The sequence below is a fragment of the Uloborus diversus genome, chromosome 7 (genome assembly GCF_026930045.1).
Source record: "Uloborus diversus isolate 005 chromosome 7, Udiv.v.3.1, whole genome shotgun sequence".
NCBI classification, from domain to species: Eukaryota; Metazoa; Arthropoda; class Arachnida; order Araneae; family Uloboridae; genus Uloborus; species Uloborus diversus.
This window is the reverse complement of record NC_072737.1, coordinates 5,263,106-5,287,282: the sequence shown is the minus strand read 5'-3', so window position 1 is coordinate 5,287,282 and position 24,177 is coordinate 5,263,106. Positions and strand designations below refer to the sequence as shown.

The 24,177-nt window shown below is 36.6% G+C and overlaps 1 protein-coding gene across 1 annotated transcript in view; it reads right to left on the bottom strand.

The window, feature by feature from the left end:
- The window catches only part of LOC129226195 (tyrosine-protein phosphatase 10D-like), a 60,897-nt gene extending 37,607 nt beyond the window's left edge, over nt 1-23,290 (bottom strand). The window contains exons 1-7 of the mRNA XM_054860795.1: nt 23,282-23,290; nt 21,988-22,165; nt 21,175-21,324; nt 19,253-19,384; nt 17,301-17,451; nt 11,122-11,186; nt 1,401-1,536 (exon numbers count right to left, since the gene is read on the bottom strand). Coding sequence (XP_054716770.1) covers nt 1,401-1,536; nt 11,122-11,186; nt 17,301-17,451; nt 19,253-19,384; nt 21,175-21,324; nt 21,988-22,165; nt 23,282-23,290 — 821 coding nt within the window. The remainder of the gene's footprint in view (nt 1-1,400; nt 1,537-11,121; nt 11,187-17,300; nt 17,452-19,252; nt 19,385-21,174; nt 21,325-21,987; nt 22,166-23,281) is intronic.
- Between the last annotated feature and the right edge of the window lie 887 nt (nt 23,291-24,177).

Sequence of the window (24,177 nt, the reverse complement as noted above, 5' to 3'; positions counted from 1 at the left end):
CATTGGATCTCGAGATACGGAACACCTTTGCAGATTCATTCCGATCAAGGGAGGAATTTCATCTCTGCTGTGTTTAAGGGCCTATGTAAAATTTTCGGAATTGAGAAAACTAGGACAACACCACTACACCCACAATCGGACGGCATGGTGGAGAGATTTAACCGCACAATCCTAAATAATCTCTCGCTTATGGTATCCAGAAATCAACAGGATTGGGACAAGAAGCTACCTTTGTTCCTGCTGGCCTACCGCAGTGCTGTCCACGAGACTACCGGATATGCCCCATTTCAGATGCTCTTCGGACGAGAGCTTCGGCTACCTTGTGATCTCGTCTTCGGTCGTCCTCCGGATGCGCCTTCATCGCCTGAGGAGTACATCCAGGATCTCCAGGCCCGGTTGGAAGACGTTCATAACTTCGCACGAGAGCGAATCAACATCGCGGCGGAGAAGATGAAGACCCGATACGACACAAGGTCTACTGGACATGAATTCAACGAAGGCGACAAGGTTTGGTTATGGAATCCCATCCGACGGAAAGGTCTTTCACCCAAATTGCAGTCGCATTGGGATGGACCCTACAAAGTCCTTAACCGACTAAATGACGTCGTAGTGAGGATCCAAAAATCACCTAATGCAAAACCTAGGGTTGTACATTATGATCGGTTAGCCCCATACTATAGCCATAGTTCATGAGTATTACGTAAACAACCATGGTTGATAACATAAAAGTTGTAGATAATTTTTGCTTTTGATGTTTAGTAATATTTCTTGTTATTATTGTGTTTTCTGTATCTGTTAGTTATTAATGTGAATATTTGTAAACTTGTGATAGAAGTTCGACACCCTTTCCGGGGATTGTACTGCCCGGGACGTGCAGTCCTTAGGAAGGGGGCAATGTTACAAATTCTGTAAATAGTAATTATTGTAGGAACGTAACCTGTAAATAGTTTCCCGTAATGAATATACAACCCCTTTTTCATTCGGCTAAAGTATACGACCCCTATTTTCTTTCTTTTCATTGATAACGGTATACTACTTTACAGAAGCGTGTGGAATATTTGAGAAATTTCTTTTCGGTGTATTTAAGCCGTTAGCGATGGATAAACAGTTAGTTTCGATTGGTATTTCGAACTGAGAAGATTTTTGCTCTGTTGATAGCAAAGCATTTCGCTGTGTTGTTTTCGTATTTGGAAGTAAATACGTGTGTAAGCGTTGAGTTTACGGTGTTGTGTGATAATTGCTTAATTGCTGATGAATAATTTAGGAGTTGTTGAAGATCTTTCCTGTACATAGTGTAAATAAATTTCCTGTGTTTTTATCAAGAACTGTGTCTTCATTTCAAGAAAGTGGAAGTCGCACCGAATCCGTTACAATACTTTGATCCAAAATTGAATACTCACTCAAAGACTTTTACTAGAGGATCCATGCCCCTTCTTTTCCTGTAGGTGATAATTCCTGCCATAAAAGTAAGGATGAGTAGGCATATGATTATGCCAATGATAATTCCAGCACCCATGCTGGGTTTAGGATAAGAGCCTAGATAGGACAAATAATGATGTTAATATACAAGACAGTAATATTTCTACACGTTCTATACAAAACCGTCTAGAATAACTATCTGACATCAAAATGTAAGCTTCAAGGACACCTTTAGTGCTACATACTGCGCTTTGTGAGCTTTTTTAAAAAGTTAAAATCATTTCTTCCAAAGCCTGCGCGATTCAGCTTAAATAATAGCAAACCTTCCCTACCTAAAGCCACTATATAGATAGGCCGACGCATCAGCTTAAGTTCAGCCATTTTGGATCGGATTTTTCATTGTTGCGCTGCTAGGGTTACCAGAGCAAAGTTTCGGATTTCTCCAAATTTGCCGAAAATAATATTTTATTTAATAAACAATATACGTGTCGCTAATAAATTGCTCACAGTGAATAATCACCAAACGCGATAACTCGCCAGAAAAGACAACCACTCAAACACGCGCTCCGATCCAAAATGGCTAATCTTAAGCTGATGCGTCGGCTCGTATAAATAGGGGCCTTATTCCTACCTTCTATGATATGCTTACGTAGAAAAATTTTGGGCCTTTATACTGTGACGTAGGTCTGAAACTCTAAGGCCCTTGGACTAAGCCCCCTTTATATACGAGACGACGCATCAGGTTAAGATTAGCCCTTTTGGATCGGAGCGCGTGTTTGAGTGGTTGTCTTTTCTGCATGGGCGGATTTATGGGGGGTCAGAGGGGGGCATTGCCCCCCTCCCAGTTTTGGGAGGACTTTATGTAGTAACAACACATTTTCCAAAAATTAAAAAAAAAATCATTATTTTTTCGTGTTTGAATAGTTTAGAAGAGCATGGGTGGATTTATAGGGGGGGGGGGCAAAGGGGACAATGCTCCCCAGTTTTGGGAAGAGTTTATATAGTAACAACTTATCTTCCAAAATCTTACAAAAAAAAAAAAAAAAAAAAAATCATGATTCTTTTCTCTTTTGAATAGGAAATTAAAGTTTATTTTTTCTTTTAAACTTAAAATAGCCGTTTCTTACAAAGATTGAACACTACTGTACAAGTGTATAATCTACTACTCAATTTCAGAGGCTGGAAAGTGCAAATTATTGATAGGTTCTAAAATCCCTGAAAAGAATTGGCGCAGTATAGCCTACAAGGGCTCTTGAATGAAAAACCCAATCTAACCAACCAAACCTTGAAAATAATTAGACAAGTCTTTGAAACTCCTAAGCAAAAGTGTGCTTCAATTTTATTTCTTATCAAGTGTATAAATTAAGAATTGTTCAAATGGGTAGTATGTTACTCTCTTGATACCTATTCTCTAAATCTGTGCACCATTTCTTTTAAAGTAATAACTTGCATCACAAAGCACTTTTAAATCTTTAAAAAAAATATTTGCCTATTATTTCCAATTAACCCTTATAAGACTTCAAAATGCAGAATTTTATATCCATTTTAGATAATTTCCTCCGGGAGAGTAACCCTCGGGCCCCTAAAACTGGAGATATTTTATATCCCACTTAAAAGGGAGCACTGCGTTACTCTCTTAATACCAGCCCCCTCTCTTTTAAGGTCAATTTAAAAAGGACAGCATGATTACACACAGTAATGAAAACGACACATAAAAAGTAAAGAATGGCCTTACGCATCGCAGAAAACAGACAAAAACATGGAAGGGGGGGGGGAATTAAAAATGTTGCTCAAAAAAAAAAAAAAAAAAAATCCTGCCCCCCCCCCCCCCCCCCAGGAACTCAGTCCTAAATCCGCCTATGCTTTTCTGGCGAGTTATCGCGTTTGGTAATTCTTCAATGCGAGCGATTATTAGCGGCACATGAACTGTTTATAAAATAAAATATTATTTTCGGCCAATTTGGCAAAACCCGAAACTTTGCTCTGGTAACCCTAACAGTGCAACAATGAAAAATCCGATGCAAAATGGCTAAACTTAAGCTGATGCGCCAGCCTATCTATATAGCGGCTCTACACCTTGGACTATTACCATATTAACCAAAAATTAATGGTATTTCCTCTTCTGGTCAGGATAATTTTGTGTTCGAAGAAGAGATATACAGGGTGTTCCGTTTTGACCTGCAAGACCTTTATTTTCGCAACCGGTAGTCCTAGATGTATACTTCCAACTGCAAAAATTTTCAAAATCAGATGCAGAGTTAAGATAGTGAAAGTTTGAAGTGAAAGTAAAAATGAGTCACAAAATACAAAATTTCACTTTTTATACGGGTCCCAGATTTCCCAACTTATATTTAGGAAAATAATCTCTACTGAAAAATAATTCTAACACAAAAAGTTTGAAATTAGTTCGACCAGTATTCACCGAGCTATGAAACGCAGCGTTTTGTTACTTTCACCCTTTTTCACTCGCCGTCAATAACACCTTTTGGGGGAAAATATAGCTGTTAACAAGCGTTTAAAATTATATGTGAGCAGAGTGTGGTTTTTCAAATTGTTTGAGGTTTTGCAGCGTGTTTTGCGTATCACGGCATAACATTTGCATGAATTTTTGAATAGCAATGAAAAATATTATTATTATTATTTTTTTACTTTGCCAACCAGTCATTGTTCTGATAAGTTCCAATCTCATCTTCTGTATGGTCCCTTAAAACTTTGAACTGGAATATCTCCTTTAGTATGAGTCGCACAAATGTCATGTTTTTTTGTGTCAGTAATAGTTTCGAATGGAGATCGTTTCTCTAAATATTAGCTAGGGGACTTAGGGCCCGTATAAAAAGCTAGGATCTTGTATTTTTTGACTCATTTTTATTTTTGCTTCAAACTTTCAATACCTTAACTCTGCATCTGTTTTTGAACATTTTTGCAATTAGACGTATACATCTAGGACTAACGGTTGCGAAAATTAAGGTCTTGCATGTTAAAACGGAACACCCTACATCTTTCATCTGAAGATCGAGTGGAATATTTAAAGAACTCCCATTGCTTAACAGAGTTAAAAAAAAAAAAGTCAAACAAAACTTTTATACTTTTTTATAAATTAAATTGCTTGAAGACAACGTCCACTTGATTACTTAAATGAGTTAATTCATTAAAACTATTACTGGTAGATCCAGAAGGCTTCCCATTTTACACGATTTAACATTCCCCCCCCCCCCTCCAATTGCTAGCATTTGTCTTTTACGATTCGGCAAAAAAGTTTTTCTCTGCTCATATCTCTCTAAAGAAATATCTTTTACACTGTTTGTTCTTTGAAGGATCCTTAAATTAAAAGAGAGTTATTTAAATGTGTAATTAAGATAAGCAATTTTTTTTTCATAGGAGGGCACAATTGTGATCCCTCATGATTCACCTAAAAATAAAAAATAAAAATACAAAAAAAAAAAAAATAAATAAATAAAATAAAAAAAAAACTGTCAAATGAACCTAAAACAATGCAAAAAAACGAAAAAAAGTCAAATGAAAGTCGAAAAATTATAAAATATTAAATAATAATTTTTGGAAAACTATTTCTATTAGCTTGACTTGTAATAAAAAGGATGAAATAAAATAATTATACAACTTCTTGATAACAACACTCAAAAATTTGCAGTTGCACGCAAAATCTTTATATTAATTCTAACGTAGCAAATAATATTTTAAATTAAAATTGTAAGAGAAAAAATAGGTGTTATAAAGCTTTGTAAGAATAGCTTTGATCTATACCTCGTATTTCTTGTTTTCTCACTTTTCCAATTTAAATTTTATTGGGTGCTTTAGAATCAATATAAATACTATAAAGATTTGAAAAGCAATTGTAACTTTTGAGTGTTGCAATGAAGAAATCATGTAATCATTTTATTTCATACTTTTTAGGTCGAGACAAGCAAATAGAAATTGTCTTTGAGTTAAAAATATAATTCATATTTTATTTTAAAGTTCTTTCGTTTTGACATTGTGTTTGAAGCCAACTTCTTAAAAACTTATAACGTATTCATCTGTCCTAGCATTATAGAGTAAGAGCCTATTAGAACTGCTATATAGATAGGAAGACGCATCAGCTTAAGTTTACCCATTTTGGATCGGATTTTTCATTGTTGCGCTGTTACTGTTGCCACACCAAAGTTTCTGGTTTCGCCAAATTTGCCGAAAATAATATTTTATTTAATAAACAATATACGTGCAGCTAATAATTGCTCGCATTGAACAATCACCAAACACGATAACTCGCCAGAAAAGACAACCATTCAAACACGCGCTCCGTTCCAAAACGGCTAATCTTAAGCTGATGCGTCGACTCGTATATATAGGGGCCTTAAAGCCCATGAGTGCCAGATCTACGTCATACTATTACGGCCCAACATTTTCCTCCGTATGCACAACACAGGAGGTAAGAAGGATTCGCAATTATTTAAACTGAGTCGCGCTGACTTTGCCAGGAAACATACAGCAAAAGGTGCGTCAAAAACTGAGCCAATCCATGTCAAGAGACCTCGTCGTCCCCACCCGCCCATCTCCGATTTGAACGAAATCTTATAGAGGTGCACAGACATGCCTTTGAAACTCACCTATACAAATTATCAGCTTAAAAGACCTAAATCCTGAGGATCTAGGATCGATTAAAAAAAAAAAAGGCTCCAAAATGTCGGATCAGCTTTATGAAACGAATTGTCATGTTTGACCCGGTTCCCCCATTGGAGGCCATTTTGGAGTCCACTTTTTCTTTTCTTTTTGAGGTGTCCTAGGTCCTCATGGTTTGTGTCTTTCAAAGGCACGTCTGCACCTCTCTAGATCGTCCTTCAAATCGGAGGTGCTTGGATCGGTACCGCCAGGTCACGTGACATGAAATAAACCTATAATGTTAAGCTTCTTGCAGCAGTTTTATGCACCTCCGCGACCCGTTTCCTGCCAAAGCCAGCGCGACTCAGCTTAACCAATATCCTCGTTTTTCCCCCATCAGGTGCCAGTTTTTTCCGTACACTAATAATGTTAATTTAACCATTGGATGGAAAGCTTGTTGTTTAGGAATTTCCCAGATTTTACGTTTTCCCCGGAAAGTAAAACAGAAGAAAAAAATTAATTAATTAATTTGAATTTTGACATCTTGAATTCAAATTATGTTTTTCGCAATCACGAGTGTGTGTATGTATGCGTGTGTGTTTGTGTGTACGGATTATGTGTATGTGTGTTTGTGTCTGTGTGCTGGCATAAGTGTGTGGGTAGTTGTGTGTATGAATGTGTGTGTGGGGGGGGGAATGTGTATGTGTGTGTAGGCATATGTGTTTGTGTCTGTGTGCAAGCATGAATGTGTGGGTAGTTGTGTGTATGTGTGTGTGTATGTGTAGGTGTCTGTATGTATGTGTATGTGTGTTTGTGTGTGCGTGCGTGTGTGTAGTTGTGTATGTATGCGCGTGTGTGTAGGACATGGATGCAACCTGGAGACGGCTTTCGCTATAGGAGCAGCATCGTGAGGAGCCCGTCGACGGTGATGGTGCAGAGGGTGGCGGTGGGAAAATAAAATCAAAGGACATCAAAAACAGTCAAATGAAAACAATAAGCAATCGTGATTGCTCAAAAATGTTGAAAACTAAGCAATGTTCACTTTTGTGCTTTTTTAAAGCTAATCCATGATGTCGAAAGTTAATCTATGAAAACAGAAATGGAGCGGTAGTGGCTCCCGGTAGCTTGTCAATAGTCCCGGTAGGTAGTCCCGGATATTGTCATTGAGAAGATGAACAAGAAGAACCAGAACAAGTAACTAAAATAAAAAATTTAAAAAAAAAACCCCGACTGAGTCGCAAATGTAGAATCAGGAGGTAAATATGAAGATCTTTTTAAAAGATTTTTCTATTAAAAATCAATTACAAGTAATTTATTTCTTAACAAATATAAACTAATAACAGATAAGCATTTTAAATCATTGCGTTTTCTTTCCTTGTCTGCTAACAACGAATTCGGTTATCTATCGCGTGAATAAAGGCTTAACTTTATTTAAAATCTCCTTTAAAAAAACTTTATACGTAATTCGAATTCTATATAACATGGAAGTTCCAAACATATTCTATCAGACGTAGATAAAATTACCTTTTATTTTGGTACTATATATTTTTAAATATGTTTTCACTGCAAACATCGCGAAAAACCTCTTGGAGGTTTTTAACTAATATCTTCGTTAATTAATGTCATCCGACGGCGCAACCTAGCTAAGAACACTTTCGACCAACTCTCCTTTCGAACAAATTTTTTACTTCCTTTTACAAAAAAAAAAAAAAAAAAAAAAAGTATTGTATTCGCGAAAAAATTTTCACTCAAAAATCGGCCTTAATTTCCATTTTACTCACCCCCGAATGAATGTTGAGTTTTCTTTTCCAACCCGACCACCCGTGGATATATGCCTAAGAACGAACAGACACCCAAAATATACATTTTGACGATCCCCAAGTTAATTACAACGAGTTTTCTCGTGACGTCTGTATGTACGTATGTATGTGCGTATGTGTGTATGTGTGTATGTATGTCGCATAACTCAAGAACGGAATGTCGTAGAAAGTTGAAATTGGTACGTAGACTCCTAGAGGGGTCTAGTTGTGCAACTTCCTTTTTGGTTGCATTCGAATGCTCCAAAAGGGGTCTTTTGCCCCTTTTTGGGGGGAAATCATTGTTAATTTCGATGTAAACTCAAGTGGTGTTATAATTTGGCGGACACTTGGCGATATATTGCCAGTCTTTTGGTCGCCAAGTTTTGTCGCCAACTTGGTGACACATTTGGCGATTTTTTTTTTTTTTTTTTTTAATTTTTTTTTTAAAATCTGGTTTCAATTTGGCCATTGTTGTTGATATTTAGAGAGTAAACTATTGAATCGCATTAAAACTGCCAATAATGAGAAAATGACATTAAATTGGAGTAAAAGGAAGTCATGTGATGCACACATCAGCTCGTTTTCTTCCAGAATCTGTGCATCCGTTTAGGTGCTTGAGTGCCACAGACAGATACACAGACACGAGAAACGTCAAACTTATAACCAACTCCCTTCCTTTGTGTGTTGGGGGTTAAAACCAGTCGGTTCCTTCTTTCAATATTGCATTAAATGGCTCACAACTACGAAAGACTATTTTCTTTCTCATAAAGACCAGGAAAAAAAAAACATGAAAAGTATATTTCAATCCTCGAAGATGCTGCATTTACTTCGAACTCAATGTCCAAAAAGTAATCCACTATATAAAAGACATTTCCAACCTTAACGCCCGGATTCAGAACTAAATATGTTAAAATGATCTTAAGTGATGTGTTTAATATTGTTCTTTTCGTAATCTTCTTTACTAATAATAAAGCTGAAAGTCTCTCTGTCCGGAGGATGTCTGGATGTCTGTAGGATGTCTGGATGTCTGAAGGATGTCTGTGACGCGCATAGCGCCTAAAACGTTCGGCCAATTTTCATGAAATTTGGCACAAAGTTAGTATGTAGCATGGGGGTGTGCAACTCGAAGCGATTTTTCGAAAATTCGAGTTTGTTCTTTTTCTATTCCAATTTTAAGCCCATTTTTCACAGAAATTTAATAAAATGGGAAAGAATCTTTATCTTTATCTTCATTACTAATAATAAAGCTGAAAGTCTCTCTGTCCGGAGGATGTCTGGATGTCTGTAGGATATTTGTGACGCGCATAGCGCCTAAAACGTTCGGCCGATTTTCATGAAATTTGGCACAAAGTTAGTATGTAGCATGGGGGTGTGCACCTCGAAGCGAATTTTCGAAAATTCGATGTGGCTCTTTTTCTATTCCAGTTTTAAGAAAAAAAATATCATAAGATTTACGAGTAAATTACGAAATTATCATAACGTGGAACCGTAACATGGGCACAAGCCAATTGGCGAGATACGAAATTATCATAACGTGGAACCGTAACATGGGGACAAGCCAACTGGCGAGAAAATTCCCCATACATTATTTGTAAATATACAGGCGAACCAAAAGACCTTTTGATTTTTCTATTACGGGCAAAGCCGTGCGGGTATCACTAGTATATATATATTTTGCCTTTTAAAAGTGTCATCTTTACCATTTTTAGTTTTTTTGAGCAATCACGATTGCTTATTGCTTTCATTTGACTGTTTTTGAGGTCCGTTGATTTTTCCCACCGCCACCCTCTGCACCGTCACCGTGGACAGGCGGGCTCCTCACGCTGCTGCTCCTCTAGCGAAAGCCGTCTCCAGGTTGCATCCATGTCCTACACACACGCGCATACATACACAACTACACACACACAAACACATACATACAGACACTTACACATATACACACACAAAAACCTACACACACACACACACAAAACTACCCACACTTTCATGCCTGCACACAGACACAAACACACATGCCTACACACACATACCCCATACACACAAACACACATATCCCCCCCACACACTCGTGATTGCGAAAAACATAATTTGAATTCAAGATGTCAAAATTCTAATTTATTTTTATATTTTATTTTTGTTTTCTATGTATTCCGTTATTTTCCCGCATTTTACGTTTTTTTAAAAAAAATTCAGTCCCTTGAGATACGTGAAATCGGGGTTTCACTGTACAGTGAAATCTGTGTAAGTTGACCACTTGCGGTGCACTACTTCAGTGGTCATCTTAAACAAGTGGTCAACTTAAAGAGGTTGAATTATGCGGTATAGAACTAATTTTGTGCCCGAAAATAGCGGTCAACTTAGAGAGGTGGTCAACTTACAAGGGTGGTCAACTTTGCAGGTTTTACTGTAATGTAAATACATGGCACATGAAGATAGAAAGCTAATCTGCTCTAAATATTGAAAGTATTCCCGAATTTCAAATCATTTTTGAAAAAAATGCAGTTCGAGCAAAAAAGCTATAGTAGCGCATTATACATTGCCCTGTTTTTGAAAAGTAAGTCAATGATCTTAGTTTAGCATTTATCTTCAAATACTTATCAGTTCATTTGGGGGAAAAAAGTAAAGCGTAAAAATGCACTTTCATTTTACTTATTCTCAAAAATTTGGCTTCAAATCGAAGAAATAAAAAGCAAATCCCCCCCCCCCAAAAAAAAGTTTTTTTTTAAATCTTTTTTCTATTTTTAAGCATATCTGTTGCGTCAGGTAACATTTTGAATGGCTTGTTTAATCCCTCTCATCTCAAATATCTGAAAAAGGGCGGGAAAACTTGCGATGTCCAATTAGTAATGCATCGATTCGATAGGACAAATACATCTTAATTTAATATCTTACTAGGGCCGTTTCCATGGGCACTTTCGACCCCAGAAAAAACCTGCTTTTCACCGCATTCCGGTTATTTGCGGGGTTTGTGTGGAATCTTTCTACTCCTGCTAGCTTCTGGAGTGAAAGCGGTGTTTTTACCCAGAATGCATTACGCGAAACAAGTTCGTCTACTAGCCGCTAAGGATGCTGGGTAAAAACCGCTCTCTCTGGTACAATGGAAGAACCTCTTTTTACATGAAAACGGGGAATTTTTCGATCGGTTTTTTGTGGAGGCAGAGTGGGGATTTACCGGGTCGAAAATTTTGTTGTGAACGCGGCTTTTAAGTGCATTTTTATTACATACTTCAATGATAACTTTCGTTTAATCTACGAAGTAATAATTCTTTAACAAGCGATTTTATCAAAAAATGCAAACTTTACCCACCTGTTCGAGCGAGTAAAAGGTGTGTATCTGCGTATCCTCCTCGAGTAAAGGCGCGAATTTTCATCCTAAAAGAGAGACGGAAACACAGCTGATATCACGAACACATCAAAAGAACAAATACAGAAACACAGAAAAGAGCGGGTTCTTTTATTTCGTTCGATTTTCGATTCCTTTTCGTCAATATGAGGAAATCGAAGGAAGGTTTGGTTAAAATGTTGTGCTTTGTATTACCAAGGTAGCAACTACAAATTTGATTCGGTTTAACGGGGGGCGGATAAACGAGGTTATAACGATACTAAGATTAAAAGCAATTTTTGAGTGTTCTAATCAAGAAATTATGGTACTTTTCTGTTAGCTGGGCGCAAGCGAAAATCGCCGAAATGATTATGCCCAACGCCAAGCGATTATTCGCCTAATTGATGTAGAAATCCGCCAATTTTCTTACAACGCTTGTTGGACGTATTCGCTTGGCGAATCATTTGGCGAATTATCGCTTGCGCCCGGCTAACGGAAAAGAACCGACATTATATACTTATTATATTTTATATTCTTTGGTGCAAACCAAGATTATAAAAATAGTCTTTAGAATTTGAAAAAATATTTTTTTTTTTTTAAATATTTTATTGTATACGTACAAATTGAGATGACACAGAAAACCGAGAACTTTATTGTCAATTACTAATAGAATCATCATTTATATTGCAATTTAACAAAAACAAAACAAACATCAAACATTTATATTGCGTTGTAATTCCAGCTATTATTATTATTACTTATAACAATAATCTATCTTATACATATAAAATCTGAGTATCTATCTATGTCCAAACTTCTTCTCCCGAACGACAGTGAACTGACCATCGAACCAGGTATCGATGGATTCGTCATCTTCCCGTCTTCATGTTTGGCTATTTAACATAATCCTCCGATAATAATTAGCGGAGATATCAATTAAAAATTATTAATTATGACTCTTAGATTTCAAAATAAAATCCATATTTTTCGAAGGCTTTCCTCCATTCAAATTATTATTCAATGCTTCAACTCAACTTTCCGGATGAACGCTTTTATTAAAATTTACAGCGTGAAGAAAATCATTGAGATGAAAGATCTGTTGCAATTTTTTTTCTCGAATATAAAGAAATAAAATTAGGCTTTTGTTTTAAGGCTTTTCCTGTAATCAGGGTGTTTAAGTTGTTTACTTTTCGATTATTTTGCCGTAATCTGCAAATTAATTACTTTTGACTAAAGGAAACAACCTCATTGAGAAATTCAAGTCATAAATATTCAATTAAGACATCATATTTTGTGTTTTAACGGAAAATAATGACAAGCTTATAATTTTACTGCAATTTGTTTTCTGACCAGTAGGATTCTCAGTGCATTTATTACAGCCCCTGACACATTTGTCTAGAAACTAGTGTCAGTGTACTACAAAAGCATCAACTGGACTCCTCTTACATTTTTTAGGTAGCCCGTGCAACGCCGGGCACGCAGCTAGTCTTATACATATAAAATCTGAGTATCTATCTATCTATGTCCAAGCTTCTTCTCCCGAACGACAGTGAACTGACCATCGAACCAGGTATCGATGGATTCGTAATCCTCCCGTCTTCATGTTTGGCTATTTAACATAATCCTGCGGTAATAATTAGCGGAGATATCAATTAAAAATTATTAATTATGACTCTTAGATTTCAAAATAAAATCCATATTTTTCGAAGGCTTTCCTCCATTCAAATTATTATTCAGTGCTTCAACTCAACTTTCCGGATGAACGCTTTTATTAAAATTTACAGCGTGAAGAAAATCATTGAAAAGAAACATCTGTTGCAATTTTTTTTCTCGAATATAAAGAAATAAAATTAGGCTTTTGTTTTAAGGCTTTTCCTGTAATCAGGGTGTTTAAGTTGTTTACTTTTCGATTATTTTGCCGTAATCTGCAGCAAAATTTTACTGATATTTTTTTTTTTTTTTTGGTCAAGCCTGATTGTTGAACACGCGTCACTTCACATAACTTTTACTTCCGAGGTAGACCGTGCAAAGCCGGGCGACGCAGCTAGTACTAATATTATAAAGAGAGAGGGCGGATTTTTGTGTGTTTATATGTTCGAGGTAATTTCAGGAACCACTGCACCAATTTGAAAAATTCCTTCACTATATGAAAGGTGCTTTCTTACTGAGTAACATAGGCTATAATTCGAAAAAATCCGATAAACAGTTCTTTCTTAATTCCAATTTAGGCGAAAATTTCACATAAATTCCCGAACATGAGAGTGAAAAATTACTTGCACATATTAAAATTATATATCGTTGAAAAGGGTAGAATTTTCCGCGTTCTAAATAATTTGTTTCAATGCTCTAACTTAATTACGGGGGGAGTAATTTGCGTTTTTGGCTCGAACTTTTTTTGGCTTAGCTGAAATTTAATTACTACTTTCTTTATTAAATCTATCAATAAAAAGTGAAGGCATTGTCCCACAGTTTTCTTTTTGACACTATTGGAAAAAGCGACCTCTTTTACTCCAGATCTCTCTCGACCTGTGGTCGAAAAACTTAAGCTTTTATCTTCAAAGGAAAAAAAAGTTACAAGCGTTTTTAAATCAAATTCGAAAAATGTTATTTTTATTCAGGTTGTCAACCATTTTATTTTCGCGTTTCCACGGTTACGCTTTGTAAATCCGTTGTTTCTTTCCTTATTTTGCATTTAATTTCTTAAACTTATTTTATTTCGTGTTTCCATGGCTACGCTTTTAAAATCCATCTTTCGCATTTTAATTTCTTAAAAGTACTTTAATATCTGTCGTCATTGTTTGGAAGGGTAATTTTGCATGGTGTTTTTTTTTTCCTTCTATTTAAGCCTGATTGTTAAATATATGTCATTTGACACAATTTTTATTATCAAGGTAGACCGGGCAAAGCCAGCAACGCAGCTCTTAATATATAAAGATTTGAAAGCTACTGTTAATGTGATTTTATACTTTTTTGCTCATTTGGCAAAACATTTATTATTGTTAAAGAAAAATCATCCGCTTCACTCGCAAAAGGGCTGGGTTCCAGTAGCGTGGTCGCTTGGTGCGTTAGGAGCTGAGCAGTTTAGTCTAGGATTACTGTTTTAAAGCAACCGTAAATGTAATTCATTGTTTTGGCGATTTGTTTTGAAAGAAAAGAAACTTTTGATTTGTTTTTATCCGAGTGAAATGTACGACATTTTCTTTTTTTTTTTTTTTTCCTGACGATGATTTTTTGAATGTTCCACTGGATTTTTTTTTTTTTTTTTCTGTTAAACAGATGGATTATGATAGCGTGGTTGCTGGGCGAGTTTGGAGATAAACAATAGAGTTGCGGAACTATTTTTACATTTGAAAGATATTATTTGATGTCTTTTTCTGTTTATTTGGCGAACTATTTTAAATTGCAGTAAAAACCACTTCACTCGCTAAATAGAGTTTTAAAGCAACTATAAATGTAATTTAATGATTTTACGAAAAGTTTTAAATTCCAAAAAAAAAATAATAGTTTTTTTTTTTTTTGAAAAGGTTTGTACACATTTTATACAAAGAGAAATGATCATTTCACATCAGAGGTGGAGGGGGCGTCAATTTTATTTCTTCAACGGACTTCCATTCAATTTTTAGCACGGGCATCGCTGTGCGGGTGCTGCTAGTAATAAAATAAAGTACTTTTACTGTTATTATTATTTTATTACTTTTAATAAATGTTATTGAGCAATCACGAATTGCTTATTGTTTTCACTTAACCGTTCCTTCGATTTTATTTTTCTATGCTTATATAATGCAGGCGTCCATGGGCCTCAGAATTGAAATATTTATAAACGACCTTCTTGACATTACACAATCCTTTTTATGGGAAAACAGTATCCAGCACATAACATCCAGCTCCTGACATTCGTTTGAATTTTGACGTCTTGAATTCAAATCCCGGTTGCGATAATAGCCATTAATAGAAACAAGAAATTCAACGAGTTGGGTTCTATCGCAATTCGTGATTGCGAGAAACCTAATTTGAATTTAAGATATCAAAATTCAAACTAATGTTTCGTTTTTCTTAATTATCATTTTTATTCAATTTACTAGTGGTACTCGCCCGGCTTCGCCCGTAATAGCAAATTAAAAGGTCTTTTGGTTCGCCTGTATATTTACAAATAATGTATGGTGAATTTTCTCGCCAATTGGCTTGTGCCCACGTTACGGTTCCACGTTATGATAATTTCGTATCTCGCCAATTGGCTTGTGCCCATGTTACGGTTCCACGTTAGGATAATTTCGTAATTTATTCGTTCATCTTATGATATTTTTTTTTCTTAAAATTTGAATAGAAAAAGAACAAAATCGAATTTTCGAAAAATCGCTTCAAGGTGCACACCCCCATGCTACATACTAACTTTGTGCCAAATTTCATAAAAATCGGCCGAACGGTCTAGGCGCTATGCGCGTCACAGACATCCTACAGATATCCTACAGACATCCAGACATCCAGACATCCTCCGGACAGAGAGACTTTCAGCTTTATTATTAGTAAAAGATAATATTATTTATTACTTTTTACTATTTGTAATAATAATTGCTTTAGTTATAATTTTCAAGCATTTACGGCGCATTGTTGTCTGCTTGTGTCTCGGCAAAGAACAGTGAAATAACTCTGTACGTCAGAGTCAGACTAACATATGTTCAAAAATTTCGATTTTCACGTTATTACTGCATTATTTGTATAACCTCATTCTGCATTGTGACATAACAACGTAGTTATACGAAGAAAGTTCGTTAAAAGTTATTTACCAGTGTTAGAAGTGCGTGAGTCCCTACCTCTGTATGCACCAGACAAACATTTTTACGCTCTCCTGTTAAGTAGTGATATTGTGACTCACGTTAGTCCTGCTTTGAGGTATCGAATTGAAACAAAAATTTGAAGAGAAAATTCCTGGTATCCCACATGAGATGTTGCAGCAAAAACCTCAACAGCAGATTGCAAGAAGGCATGCGTACAAAGGGGCACTATCAGCTGCAAGTAAGTTCTGGCATTAATGATTCACATTTCTGCCTCTTAAAATGTAAGTTGCCTCAGTTACAGTTACAGTAAATAAAATTTGTGTGATGAATTTAACCTATTTTACAGGGTACTAGCGGTAGTAGAAAATTAAAAGATCCATTTGGTTTTATTTACAAATAATGGATGATGAATTTCTCGCCAGCATGGCTATGATTTGCTCGCTCATGTTATAATAATTGCTCGTCTACGTTATGATAATTTACTCGATAAAATGTTCTCAAAATTTGAATAGAAAAAGAACAAAATCGAATTCTCAAAAAATCGCTTCGCGGTGCTACGAACCAATTTTGTGCCAAATTTCACGAAAATTGGCCGAACGGTCTAGGCGCTACGCGCGTAACAGAATCGAGAGACACAAACTTTCAGCTTTATAATTAGTAACGATTCCAAAGTTTGTTTTTCTGTGCCATTATGTTCAAGTGCAATTTCACAACAAGGTCAACAAGTTATTTTTACTTCTTTTTCAAAAAAGGAAGTATTGTATTCGCGAAAAAAATTTCACTCAAATATCGACCTTAATTTCCATTTTACTCACCCCCGAATGAATGTTGAGTTTTCTTTTGCGACTCGACCACACGTGGATAAGTGCCTAAGAATGTATAGACACGCGAAATATCCATTTTGACGATCCCCGAGTTAAATACAACCAGTTTTCTCTTGACGTATGTATGTATGTATGTGCGTATGCATGTCGCATAACTCAAGAACGGTATGTCCCAGAAAGTTGAAATTTGGTACGTAGACTCCTAGTGGTTTCTAGTTGTGCACCTCCCCTTTTTCTGTTGTTTCTAAAGGTGTCTTTTGCCCCTTTTTGGGGGGAAATCATTGTTAATTTCGATGTAAATACAAGTGGTGTTATAATTTGGCGGATACTTGGCGATATATCGCCAGTCTTTTGGTCGCCAACTTGGAGACAAATTTGGCGGGTTTTTTTTATAAAAATCTAGTTTCAATTTGGCCACTGTTGGTGATATTTAGAGAGTAAACAATTGAATCACATTAAAATTGCCAATAATGGGGAAATGACATTAAATTGGAGTAAAAGGAAGTCATGTGATGCACAAATCAGCTCGTTTTTCTATGTGGAAGTAAAAGATTTTAAACCTTACGCATAGGATGTATCTGGCTCCAACGGCCCGTTGCAGTAAGCTTCATATCCCGAGCAGTCTTCCTGCAGTCCCACTGCACAGCGCAGGACTGTTATATTATGATTCGGCCACTCTTCCGTCTCCAGTACTTCGCATTTCAAAGGATCCTCGACTAAAAAGAAGTGCAACTTTTTTAGAACTCAAAACCAGCACTTAGAATGGTTGAACCAATAAATGGTGATTAGAATTGAGACACTCTCATTTATATAGGGCGAATCTAAACTGTTGAGAAAACTTGAAGGGGTGATACTGCACATCAAGCCAAAAATATTAAATGAATACTACTAGTCTAAGATCCCACTAGGTTCGACCTAATCTCATCGAATTTCCAAAAATAATTACCATAGATGAAGAGTAAAAGTTGGAAATAAAACGTGAAAGTAAGAATTTCTACCTCTTTCACGTGAACTAATCAGGGTTGCCAGGGGTTGAAAGGCGTCTAAAAATAAGTAATTTACCCTCATCGAGTTTCTGAAAATTGTTATCATAAATGAAGAGTAAAAGATGGAAATAAAACGCTTAAGTTCGGTTGCCTACCTTTTTCGAGTCCCTGATCAGGGTTGTCAGGGGCTAAAAGGTGCCCAAAGAAGGAGATAATTTACCTCGCACCGAGTCTCTGAAAATTAAACCGCTCATGTAAGGTTGTCTACCTTTTCCCAATCCCTAAGTAGAGTTGCTAGAGGCTAAAAAGTGCTCAAAAACGAGTAATTTACCCTCATTGAGATTTCAAAAATTGTTATCATAAATAAAAATTAAAAGCTGTAAACGAAAAGTTCAAGTAAGGTTGCCTACCTATTGCGTGTGAATGAATCAGGGTTGCCAGAAGCTAAAAGATGCCCGAAAAATGGAAGAGAAAAAGCTGTAAATAAATCACAAAAGTAAGGTTGCCTACCTTTTTCCGGTCCCTAATGAGGGTTGTCAGGGACTAAAAGCAGCCCAGAAGTGAGTAATTTACCCTCATCGAGTTTCCACATTAAGTTATATAATAAATAAATAATTTGAATTTTGAACTCTTGAATTCAAATTATGTTTTTCGCAATCACGAGTGTGTGTGTGTATATAGGCGTGTTTGTTTATGTGTGTGGGGGGGATGTGTATTTGTGTAGGGGGTTTGTGTATATGTGTGCAGGCATGTGTGTTTATGTCTGTGTGCAGGGTATGAGTGTGTGTGTGTGGGGGGGAATGTGTATGTGTGTGTAGGCATATGTGTTTGTGTCTGTGTGCAGGCATGAGTGTGTGGGTAGTTGTGTGTATGTGTAGGTGTCTGTATGTATGCGTGTGTGTATGTGTTTGAGTGTGTGTATGTGTTTGTGTATAGGCGTATGTATGTGTGTGCATGTGTTTGTATGTGTGTGTGTTTGTGTATGTGTGTGCATGTGTTTGTATGTGTGTGTGTTTGTGTATGTGTGTACGCGTATGTATGTGTGTGCATGTGTTTGTGTGTGTACGTGCGTGTATGTAAGCGTGTAAGTGTAGGCTATGGACGCAACCTGGAGACTTGGCTCGCTAGAGGAGCAGCATCGTGAGGCGGCCGGTCGACGGTGATGCTGCAGAGGGTGCTGGCGGGAAAATAAAATGATAGGACTTCAAAACAGTCAAATGAAAGCAATAAGCAATCGTGATTGCTCAAAAAAATGTAGGTCAAAATATTATGAAAATGATGCTCTTGGGTTGCCTAAGCAAAAAAGGTCCAATCATATAGGGTTGCCGCTATTCGAAGTTTCAATACTGAAACTTTGAGTGCACAGAGAACAAATGTTTGGACTGTCCCAACGCCAACAATCTTTACCGCAATGCAAATCGGCTTTTTTCACCCCCATTTTAACAAATGAAATCTTCAAGTTTTAGCCAATAGAAACACAATCTATCAGAGTCAGGCTGTATACAAATAGACAAAAAAGTTCTCTGTTTACCTTCTGTGTTTCGTTCGAAAGGGTTCCATTCGACAGGCGTAGCTTGATAGAAGTCCGAAAAACCGTCCGTGAAATTTTTCCAAGTTGGAATCGCAACATCTTCTAAGCCCTGACCACTGCTGCTCAAATTTCCTGAAATGGCAAGATCAGAAAAGTTGTATCCGTCTATGAAATAAAATTTAAACCTTACTTTTCGTTCAAGAAAATATATTTTCCATATTTTCTTCTACATATTTTGGATAGAGAAGAAAGTACTGCATTCTCCTGATGTCGACCGATTTACACCTTTTAGGACGTGTTGACATTTTTTTTTGTGTAAATTTTTGGAAATTGTCTGTCTGTCTGAAATACAAACTTTTTTTTTGGTGACTACTCTAATTCCAAACTTAGAGCCCTACTAAAAACTAGTACGGAAAATGTATGGCACTAATTGCTCCAAACGGTATGCCACAATCGAACGTTTTTCTTGTCAAACCTGGCTGTTATATCCCCAAGAAAGAATTGCAAGGACTGAAACCAAATGCGATATGGAGGTGGACTTCTGCGAGAATACACGCTGTGAAGTTTATCCGCAAATAGATTCAAAGATCGTAGTTCGATTGGACATTTTCCTCGTTAAGGGGGTCCGGGACACAAAAATCGTCAAATTTTGCATTTTTTTTTTTTTTTTTTTTTTTTTTATCATTTAAAAATTTACTCCGTTTCCTCTGCTTAAAAAGACGTTTGAATCGTGTTTCTATCTTTATTAGAACAAAAGATATAATTCTTTTTGTTTCCCGCACCTAACTAATGCGTATTTAACTTTAAAACTTTAAACGCGTTTTTCTCCATGATGCAATTTTTCCAGATTTCTTGCATTCAAACTCTTATAAGTCAGGAACCAATGAAGATAAAGTAATGAAATTTGGAGCATGTCTTTTTCAAACAGTTTACTTTAATTTTTATTCGGCGATTTTGAAAAAAACGTTTACTGCAAAAAATATGATTTTTTTTAAAAAAAAAGTATCTTCGAATTTTTCGAAATTTTTCTTCAAATATTTTTAATTTTTTATTGAATTAATATTTTTAAAATCGCCGAATAAAAATTAAAGCTTAGATATTTAAGCATACTTTTTAGAAAAAAAAATGAAAATTGACCAACAATATTTTGAGTTATAGCAATTTAAAGCAACCCCCCCTTTTTTTTAAACAAATTAAATTTAAATGAAATTTTTTTTTTCATATTTATGTTGTGATTTTGCTTATTAATTAAATGGTGAATCAGTGTAAAAAAATTCAAAACTCTAAAGTATATAATAAAAAAAAATTCACAATGTGTCCCGGACCCCCTTTTAAGCCAGATTGCACTATCTCAAGATGTAATGCAAGGATTCAAGAAAAAACTGGCATGTTTAGCCACTCTAGAGATATCCCCTGTACACATCGATTGCTTAGTTTTCGGGTTTTAAATAAAAATCCCTATATAGCTGGACCCCCAGATGGTCGGTGTAGGTTTGTTCGCATGAAATCTGTAGGTGATTCATCATGGTCGCAACTTACTAGTTGTGATTTAAGACTGCATATTCAGGAGTATTGAAAAAGCTTTCCCTACACACGATATCTTGTTACCTTCGATATCTTACAGGCAGAGCCCGACAAATCACGGATGTTAAGTAGCCTAAGAGACTAAAAAACGTCCTCGGTGACTAGTTTTTTTTTTTTGAGAACAAAGATCTGTTACAGTTTTACTCTACACCCTGAGAAGAAGTTTAACCGAACCTTAAACTGTTTGGGTCCTTAGATTTTTACCATTTTCGTTGGTCTTGCTTATAGTCGATATTGATTCTACTCTATAAAGAGCAATTTGAAAATCATTTCCGTTAAGAGCGAAGGCGTTTATTGGAGTCGGATACCCGTACGGAATTAGTTTGAAAAACACTGACCTATAGCGTCCGAAGTACCAACTAGGACAGCATACTTCAGCAGCGTCCCCATAGCGTCAGAGAAGGTATCTTGACTCCATTCGATGAACAGAGATTTGACTCCATTTCCACTTTTGACTCTAAGGATACTTGTTTTGGATACAGGAGGAACTAGAATGAAACATCAGCGAATATGAATCAAAAAAAAAAGGCAACAGAATGGAAAAGAACTTTTTTATTCTGTATTATATCTTAAAAATTTCAATATTTTCCAACACTCAAAACCTTCCGGCGCTATCACATGAGCAATTTTTGGAACAACTTACGTTCTATCAATTGCTTCCCTAATGATTTTTATTACAGATATGCTCCTGGAAGAGCCATTCAGTCACCTTATCACTCAGAATGCAGTTTGAAATTCTTTTTGTCTTCTGGTGGGAGTGGGGTTGTGTTCTAACAATGAGCTCTTCGCTTAAATTCTATTTTTTACGGGGGGGGGGGAGAGAAAGACTTTAATTATTCGACACGGAACTCCCAACGCGTTTTCCAATCTGATTCTTTCTTCTTGATGATTTAAATCTTTTGCAAATTAAATAAAATTACAAAGCAATCTTCAGGGGTTGGTGATCAACAGCGAGCTGTGGGTGAACCCCCCTAATGTTTTCAAGATTTTTACGATTTTACGCGGTAAGGGAATAAATTTAGAATAGTTCGACTAATTTTGTCTAAAGTTCCAATTGCAGAAACTTCTCGCTAAATGGACACTCGAATTTTCTGTACTGCTCGGTGATTGTGGCAGTTGAGGCGGTTAATCATATGAAAATTTCCTCTTACCACCAGCATTAAGTTCACACTCTTGTTGAGGATTGGCAGCGAGACTTGTTCTGACCACGCCCTTTACTTTGGTCTTGACAGAGATGGTGTAGGGCTGTTCGGGGCGAAGCTTCTTCAGCAAGATGGACTGGTCGCTGCAGGCGTCATCTACGTGTATTCGGAGAGATCTGGTGACATCCTGTCAAGAGACAAGATTGCTTCATTTTCAAACTTTCTAATACTAGTCGAGAATCAAGAATGATGCCAACATTGCTAAAACCATTGACTGTATATTCAGTAAATTACCGCCCATTAGCCTGGGCTAAAGCAAAAATACGTGAAATACACCGCCAGCTCAGTCATTTCCAGCCGAGGACTGCAGTTTCAGTGCTTATTAGCCCGGCAAGAAACTGCAGTCCTCGGCTGGAAATGACTGAGCTGGCGGTGTATTTCATGTATTTTTGCTTTAACCCTGGCTAATGGGCGGTAATTTATTGAATATACCTTGCCTCGCGTTCAATCTTCGAGTTGAACCGAACCATTGCTTCGGTCACTCGTCTGGTCTGCTAATTCTATATTAGCTATGCCAGTTTGTTTCGCACTCTTGGTTTCCTTAAGAGGTTTTCAATCTCCAGTTCAGTCACTTTCCTATGCCGGGCTGATGAGTGCTAATAAGCACGAAACTGCAGTCCTCGGCTGGAAATGACTGAGCTGGCGGTGTATTTCACGCCATTCACTGTATTGACTGTCTTTAATATTACCTACTTTACTAAGTTGAATGTAGTAGAATCATTATGATTTAAGATCCGACTAAAGTTGACCTACGCTTATCGAGTTTCCTCAAAAGTTATGTATACAAAAATATACTACAAACACGATGGTGTAGGGTCGTCTATGCAAAAGTGGTCAAATAATAGGGTTGTCGCGATTTCTAGTTTCCAAAATTGAGTAATTCTGCAGATTTTATGAAGGTGTATCTTCAAATTTTTCAGGAATATACGAATTTTCTGAACATTTTTTAAAAAATTAAAAGTAGAATTTCTCGCAAATGAAGCTTATTCGGCTCAAAACTCGGCATTTTCTCAGGAAGATTACGTAAGGGCTTTTCAAAAATCTGCAGAAAATTTTGAGATTTCTGCAAAAAATTTTCTTAAGATTAAAATTTTCACATCGCGAAAATCCTATTCTTGGACTCCTTTTGCTCAGACAACCCCATACCATCACGTTTGTAACATTTTTATTTACATTTTTACGAATAGTTAACTGCATTTACATCACTTCATCCATTGTACCGAGATTCATTCACCCTACGTACAGGGTCCATTATGAAAGTAATGAGCATAATGTTATTGTGACGCGACGATAGATGGCAGCACGGTAAAACCAGCTGGGAAATGTGGTGCGGGATATGCCCTTTCAATGCATCTAGTCGTCAGTTGCTTTCGAGCAGTGTGAGCGTAGATAAGTGCCTCCGCTTGAAGTATGTTTTCAACTTTTGTAACATAACGCGATGGAGCGTTCGCTTGAACAATGATACGCCATTAAGTTTTGCGTGAGGTTTGGAAAAAATGCAACCGAAACATTCCAGATGCTGCAAGAAGCCTTCAAGAACGATTGCATTTCAAGATCACAGTCTGGGAAGTGGCACAAGGCATTCAAAGAGAGCCAGGAGGAGGTCGCCGACGAACCCCGTTATGGATGTCACCTTACAGTCCCTACTTAGCTCCATGAGACTTCTTTTTGTTTCCGCGACTCAAGAGAGAGAGAGAGAAGAAAGGAAAACATTGGGAAACCTTGGGAAACATCCAACACCATGTTACAACGTTCCTGAGAGGCATTCCCTTGGAAGAGTTTCAGGGTGCCTTTCAGGCGTAGCAAACACGTCTCCGCAAGTGTATTGATGCAGGAGGAATGTATTTTGAAGAATATTGAACATTTGTACAAATTACGATCAATAAATATATTTTGCCAGTAAATGCTCATTACTTTCATAATGGACCCTGTACATTACGAAGCTCATTGCAGTGGGAGGCTTTAACATTGCGTATGTTTCGCAGCCAACGTATTGAAAATCATTGACATTATTCACAACTATATTATACACTAGAGCTTATGAAACGTTGACACAGTGAAACCTCTTCGAGTGGCCACTCCTCTTAATAGCCAATTTTTTACGCCACGGATTTTTTAGAACTTAATGTTAAAAACACC